Source organism: Astatotilapia calliptera, chromosome 5 (genome assembly GCF_900246225.1).
Source record: "Astatotilapia calliptera chromosome 5, fAstCal1.2, whole genome shotgun sequence".
NCBI classification, from domain to species: domain Eukaryota; kingdom Metazoa; phylum Chordata; class Actinopteri; order Cichliformes; family Cichlidae; genus Astatotilapia; species Astatotilapia calliptera.
The window spans coordinates 28,251,125-28,258,834 of NC_039306.1; the positions used below are offsets into that span (position 1 = coordinate 28,251,125).

A 7,710-nucleotide genomic window follows, 5' to 3' on the forward strand; every position below is an offset into this window, starting at 1 on the left:
TGCATCTATGGCAACAAAGTCTTTCTATAGCTGAAGACTGAACTTTTGCTGCACCATATAATTTCGGTGCACATATGTGATTATTTTGTCCTAGATGAAACAGTTGCTAAGCCAGTGGGGCTTGCAAGTTCTCTATCAGCATGAGCACAAATGTATAACCTTTTAAACAAAGGCTCTGTTGCTCTGCCTCAGGCTACACTTGCCAGTTTGCTTTCTTGTCAAGGCAGAAAGGAAATGTACATAAGAGAGAACTGCACATAGATGAAGAAGAAGAACATTGGTGACAAGTCAAAACTCTGACAGACAGATGTTGAGTAGCTGATAGCATTCTATTTACATGCCTGGAATACAAATTTACACATCAAACACTTGCTCAGTTTATTAAAAAGGCATGTGTTTTCATAAGATGTCTTCTGTTGCCAACAGAAAGGGAAATAAAAACAGTAATCCGACCTTTTTAGCATATTTCCACACAGAACATACACACAACAACAAACGAACACCGTGGAGAATCCACATGAGCAGGAACAGAATAATCCCAATATGTGCACAGAATCAACATACAAGTAAATATTTAGAACTGATACCAGTTCTTGTAGAGATTCTTTTTGATTGGGATCTATTTTATTGTTCTGTAAAGCACTTTGTAAATATCTTTTAAAAAGTTCTGTGCATTAAAAGGCTCATTATTATTATTAGTGTTATTATTATAACCGATCTCTTTAGTTCTCTCTGTGCACTCAGGTGCCTCAAACGTGATGCTTGCACTGAGATCAGTTGGTTTGTGCACACATCTTAAATCAGCCACTTACATTCAGTCATCCTCTGTACACTTGAAATGTCTCCTGTCAAATTTCTCCTCTCGCTCTCAAATTGTTTTTATGGTGTTGACCAAATGAAATCATCAGCACCTCGCAGGCACATCCTCTTTACATCGTAAAGAGTGTTGTTGCTGTACATTTGATAGGGTTCATCCACTCCCTTCCCTCCAGATTTGTATCACTTGGTGCAGAGGAATGGCAAAAGTACAAGAAATAAAGCTGTATGTGTGAATAACCACTGGTGGGATTTACTGAATAGTGCACTCTGCGTTCTTTACCTAAGAATGGTGTTCCCTATTTAAAAATCAGATGTCCGTTTGCGATAAAATAAAGAAATTTTACTCCTGGTTAACTTTAGGCTGCTTTTTGGTTGCATCCTTTCTTGTGTGATTCCTCTCCTTGACTCCTCTATTTGTGTCTTAGTTGCTCCTAGAGATGTGAGCAGAGGAGGTGAGGAAGAGACACAAGGAGCAAAGAGTTGAGGCAACAAACGTTCAACAAAATGAGACAGCCTTACCCTGGAGCCATCATTTTAAAATCATTTTTATTAAACATGACATTTGACACAAGAGCATCATGAATTGCTTAGCTATAGCCCAGCTGTAACTCTATATTATGATTGGTAACAGTGCTTATGGTTATATTTAATTTTAATTGAATTCACAACATAGACAGAGTGAAAAGATATCTGCACAGCTTTTTTCAATCACACAATGAGACAAAGTCATGCTAAATGACTTTGTCTCACAGAGATGAAAAGGACTAGTTGTTTAAAGAGTCCTCATCTCACTCTGGTTCGTATATTGCACCTGTGTACCACACCTCTTTTAAACACTCGAGGTTTCCAAAAAGATATACCTGTGCATCCTTGATTATCTGGTAAGCTTCCTCTCTCCTGTAAATAAAGATTTTCTAAGGACTCTGTGCAAGTGCTGTGAAAAACTAGGTGCACCCTTACTGCTTCCATAGGAAGGTTAACAGCCAGCTACTGCTCATAAGATGCACTAGATTAAGACTAAAAGCAGAAGTATTGGCAGTTTGCTAGTCTGGACAACTAAAGGGTGTGTTAAGACTCCACTACAGTGTTACCAGGGATTGAAATCCTGGCAAACTCATCCCAAGGTCAGATCATGCAATGCTCACACAAATTAGAAAAAAACCCAAGAGCTACATCTCAGAGTCTACAGGCCTCAGTTAGCATGTCAAATGTTAAAGCTGCAAATTGCAGTCATTGAGCTGACTATATACTCCTCTGTATACCAAAGTATTCCAGAGTCAAATGCGAGGACATCTGTCGGACAGTTAAAGCCTGGATGAAAATGGTTCATTCAACAGGACAATGATCCCAAACAGAGCTGCATAACTATAACAGTCTGGGCCAAAAATTGCTCCACAACCATGTGATGAACTGAGAAAGTCATACAGAAAAATTGATTACTTCAGGTTACTGCAGCTAAAGGTGCTTCTACAAGCTACTGAATCACAAGGTGTACTTAGTTTTTTGATAGACTGTGATTGATTTTTGGCATCTCAGGCAGGAGCAGGGATGAAAAAGGAGCAAAGTGCATATTAATGACATAAGAAGAGCTCCAAGTGCCACCTGTGTCTCTGCTTTGCCCCACTCTGTTTAATGTATTTGTTTCCTTGTATTGTTGATTCTTACTTCTGATTTTATATTTCACATCTCCAGGGTTTTTTGCTTGTTTTCCCCTTCGTTATGATTGTTTGTGCCACCTAGTTTCACATGTTTGTGTTCACTTGTATCCTGTCTGGCCTGTGCGTGTGCTTACTATAGTCATCTTGCTTCTCCCCTTGTCAGCTGTTAGTCTGTTTACTCACCCTCTGACCTTCTTCTATCCCCTTTCAGATTCCTGTTTTGTTCTAACTGCTTGTTGAAGTGTGTTACCTTTAGTTTTGGTATCAGCCATTAAGAGCTTGTATTGTGCTTATTTAACCTTCCTCAGTGTTCTGCATTCGGGCTCTCTTTCCAGCAATATATATATATATATATATGTGTCAAGCTCTCTAAGTTTGTGCAGCTTCCCCGCTTGAAAGGGATTGATGCATCTACCACAGGTGTTTAACTGGGTTTCACTCAATGACCAGGCAGATCTTTTGTTTTCCTCTTCTTTAATCTTCTTTTCGGCCACAGTCAGCCATAGGTGAAAAACCTTTAAATACAAACCAAAAAACCAAAATACAAATTATGTTTGTTATCACACATCTGCAAATATTGTAAACAATCCCAAACACATTTTCTTTTTTAAACACATCAATGCAGTGCGCAAGCTTTGTAGTACAATATTTACTTGAGTATTTTTAAATGCTCAAATTATGTAATTCACTAGCAATTGTACATACACCTTGAGAAATACTGCTTTCTATTAAAGTGCTAAATTAAATAATCAATCTGCATTAGAACTTGAGCAATAACAATAGTATTTATAACCAGCTTCTCTTAACCATATGCAAGCATTAACAGTCTTCCATATGCAGACCAACAATAAACAATGGTGCCGCTCGTAAACAGGCAACCAACTCACGGCACAGTGCTAATGCTACGTAAGCTAGCGGCAGCCGCGATTCTTTAGCAACTCGCTTCAAAGTCTTTTACCATAGTCAGCAACCATTCCCTTACCGGCTGCCTCCCTGGCTTTGTAGATACTTCAGTTCCACACAATATTCATGTTGGCAACAACTTATTGAAAGAATTATGCTGGGCTTTTCCCGAAAGTGGCAACTTCCTGTTGCTCCCCAGTTCGCCTTCTTTTTCCTTTCCGACAGAAACCCAGACACAAGATTAGTTCCGCCCTCCAGTCTGTCCCGTTTACTTTTTTCCCTCAGGGCTCTCCACCTCCTACTCGGTTTGACTTGACACCTCCCACTCGATCTTCCCTTGGAACACAGGAGATCGCCAAGTTCACAAGCAAACCGCAGTTTAACTCATCCCATTTAAGCATGACACTGACGACTTGGTCCCATTTTGCTCCTCCACAGGTAACAGAACAACTAGACGTCTGACGTCTCTATGAAGGATGGTAGCTTGAGCCACTGGAGTCGCTCCTCTTGAACTAGAGCTTAAGTCCTCCGCCCTCAAGGACTTAGCCACAGAACCACTGTAACTTGGGCATACCCGGACATTGACGTCCCTCACAATACCCTTTTTGTCTGGATTAGTGCTGACAACTATGCCCATTTTGAAGTGCCCTCTCAGCGCATTCTGATCACTTAACCAGACGACATCTCCAACAGTGACATTTCTGTGTGCAGTGTGCCACTTGCTCCTTACAAACAAATTAGGGCCAGCAAGTTGGCTCCAGGACCTCCAAAACTTGCTCACTTCTGCCTGGATTGCTTGAAGTCTCTTATAGGGGTAAACGGAAAAGTCAAACATCTTGAAGTCCCCACTTTGAGATGCTCGACCAAGCAAAAGACTGTTGGGTGTGACGTAATGAATGCAACCTTCCCGACTCTGTACTCTGGCATCAATCGGGCGCTCATTTGCAAGGTTAGCTGCCACATGAAGAGCTGTCTGGAACTCACTGTAACTTAGCCCAGACTCCCTTCCAAGACTCTGGAGTGCTCTCTTCACAATGCGCACAGCAGCCTCAGCAGCTCCATTTCTATGTGGGGAATCAGCCGGATTTACTTTCCACATCCACTCTGTTCCATTCTTTGCTGCAGTCTCCTCCAAGACAAACTTATTCTGACTTTCCAAGAATCCGTAAAGTTCCTTCAAGACAGACTTTGCTCCTACGAAATTAGTACCTGGGTCTGACCAGATCTTTCTTGGATGTCCTCTAATTGCTGTAAATCTCTGGTAAGCCATTAAGAAGCCTTCAGTCGACAAGGAATTTACTAACTCCGTGTGAATCGCTCTGCTGGCCATACAACAGAATACAACCCCCCAAACCTTTATCATGACTCTTTTCTTGATGTCATCCTTCACTTGGTAGGGTCCAAAGAGATCCACTGTTGTGAACTCAAAAGGTAAAGCAGGTTGAGTTCTTTCCGGAGGTAAGTCGCCCATTATTTGCCGGCAACTCTGTGCTTTTGCTTTCCGGCAAACCACACAACCATCCACAACTTTTTGAGCAATCCTTCTCCCTCTTATGACCCACGCTTTCTTCCTCATTCTGAGCAGGGTCCCAGCAACTCCCTCATGACTCTCATTGTGGGCCTCCCGAGCCAACAGTGTAGAGATCCAAGCATCATAAGCCAAGATGGGAACACTAACCTGGTCTTTCTTAAAAGCTTGCACTCGGCCGCCACAAACAAAGAGCCCAGAGCTTGGGTCTTTGTATACAACCAGTCTATCTGTAGTAGTGCTTGGGAAGACAGCGCTGTCTTGTGCTGCAAGGAAGATGTCTCTTAGGGCATCTTCACGTTCCTTCACTGAAATTACTCCTGCCAACGGGACTGCCTCCCACTTTGGGTCATTTGCAGATGGAAGTCCCCCAAGAAACTTTCTAGCTGCTCTCCAAGTCCAAGCAACTGATCTAACTAATTGAGTTAGGTCACTAAACCGCTTGACATCTACAAGGTTCTTGATGACTGACCCCGCAGGTGGCCTTCGCCGCTCTCCCTGGGCCTCAGCCCGACTTCGCTTTTCTTCTTGCCCTTTTATCTCGGCCCTTGTCAAGGCAGCGACAAACGCCTTTCTTTGCAGCTTATTGACGTTTTCTTTGGCAGTGGCGGCTAACTCTTTAGCTGACCTGACTGGCCACTCGCACACCGGCAAACTCAAGAACTTTGGACCATTTTGCCATTCTGAGTCTTCATCTAGATCCCTGGGACTAGCTCCTCTTGTGACTACATCCGCAATGTTCTGAGGGCCAGGAACCCACCACCAATCTTGAATCCTTGTGCTGCTCTGTATTTCTCCAATCCTATTTGCAAAAAAGGTCTGGTACCCATAGCTCTCCCGCTGTATTGCCCCAATGACGGTTTGGCTATCGACAAAGTGATACCACCTCTCAACCTGAATCCGGCTTTGCGCCTCAAAGTATTTCTTTAGGCGTGAGCCAAACACTGCCCCACACAGCTCTGCTTTGACAACATCCCCTTTGTGGTCCAATGGTGTTAACTTAGCTTTGGACTCCACCAACCTGATGATTGGGCCCTGATCTGAATTCCACCTTAAGTACAACACTGCCCCATAGGCTTGCTCACTTCCATCGGAGAAAGTAATTGCCCAGGGTTCTTCGGTGAAGCACGGGGGAGTTAGCGCCCTTGCAAATGTGACTTTGCTGAGCTGGGCATACTCCTCAAAAAGCCTAATGGCGTCCTCCCTCAGGGCATCTGAGAGCGCCATATCCCAAGTGTCCTTGACCAAGCAGCTTTCTACTTTTGTCTCTTGGAATGCCCTGCGAACTAAGATTGCTCCTTTTTGCTTTGCAGGAGTGACCAAACCGACTGGATCATACAACCCTGACACTTGACTGAGAAGCTCTCTTCGTGTCAGTGGGTTTGGCGTGTGGGTCTTAATCTGCTCCTGGGCAAGGTCTTGGCCAACTCGCATCTTTTTCTTCCTCTTGGAGAAGTTGATTGCTACCATGACATGAAGCTTGTCTTCTTCCACTACGTAACCCAGACCAAGAGCTTTGTTTTCTTCGTCACGCATTTGGTTTGGTAGGACAATGGTTTTCATTCTTGTTTTCTCACCCTCGTCATTGCGCTTCCTCCTCCCACTTTGACCAGACAAGACCCAAGGTTTCAGCTCAAATCCTCCAGCCTTTAGGATCCGCCCAATGTTCTCCGTAATGGCTTCTAGTTGGTTCATGTCATTGTGAGAGGTAAGGATGTCGTCGACATAGCTGTCTTGCTGGAGTACACGACGTTCCTCCTTGAGGTGGGAAAAGGTAGAAAGGCTGGCAGTTTCACGCATTGCCAGCTGTGCAATGCATCCTGCCGGTTTATCTCCAATGTTCACCCTTGTGATGGCATATTCCTCTAGCTCGTCATCCTCAGAGTCCCGCCAGAGGAACCTATGCAGATGCATCTCTTTGTCTTCTAACCAAACTGAATTGTACATCTTTTTTATGTCACCAAGGGCTCCGTACACTCCGCCCCTGAATCTGAGGAGAACTGCTCGAATCTGGTTGAGGACATCTGGACCCTTTATTAGCAGGTCGTTCAAGCTCACACCTCTAAACCTCTGGCTGCTATTCCACACAAGCCTCACTGGAGTTGTAACAGAGTGGGGATTCGGAGCAATGAGGTGGCTCACATACCACACTGGCCCATCCCAGTTACTGATCATGTCCTTGGACAACTTGACTGCGGCTCCACGCTCCACCATGTCATGCACCTGAGCAGCATAAGCAGCTTTCCATTCAGGCTCCTTGGCCAATTGTTTCTCTGTCCGGAGGAATGTGCTCTCAACTCCTTTTTTGTTATCTGGTAAGGATACTGGATCTTCAGCCCAAGGGTATCTGGTATGCCAGTGTGGCTCGTCGCTGTGGCCATCACCCGTGACATAGGTGAGTCCTTCTCTTATTATTTCAAGCTCTCTCTCCTCGGCCAGTGTCATTTCTTTCCCACCTGGCTGGCAATTTCCGCAACGACAACCCCCACACTTTGGCTCACATGCAGCACCAATACTATCCCACTTCCACCACTCTAAGAATCCTCGACTGGTGGTTGAGGTACTTGACCTCTGAAGCTTAGCAGGAACATGCTTCCTTGTTGAAGACTGGTCCGAGGCCTCGCCAATGAGCTCCTCATACTTGACAGCTGCTGCTCTCATTGACCTGGCAAAGTGTGTCTCGGACATGTGGGCAGAGACAGTAAGCTCCTCAAAGAGTTCAGGGTGCGTTCCCCCAACTGTCTTTCCAAGTGGCCCATCCCATAACACAAGGTCACCGATGACTCTGCTCCTCTGAGGCGC

At 44.5% G+C, this 7,710-nt stretch overlaps 1 protein-coding gene across 1 annotated transcript; it reads right to left on the minus strand.

The window, feature by feature from the left end:
• Positions 1 to 2,074: 2,074 nt before the first annotated feature.
• Positions 2,075 to 7,144, minus strand: LOC113022822 (uncharacterized). Its single transcript, XM_026168673.1, has 2 exons — positions 3,460 to 7,144; positions 2,075 to 2,992 (listed from the first exon to the last, which is right to left on the minus strand). The coding sequence occupies exon 1, from the start codon at positions 7,120 to 7,122 to the stop codon at positions 3,760 to 3,762; it is 3,363 nt and encodes a 1,120-aa protein (XP_026024458.1). The 5' UTR covers positions 7,123 to 7,144; the 3' UTR covers positions 2,075 to 2,992; positions 3,460 to 3,759.
• Positions 7,145 to 7,710: the final 566 nt, after the last annotated feature.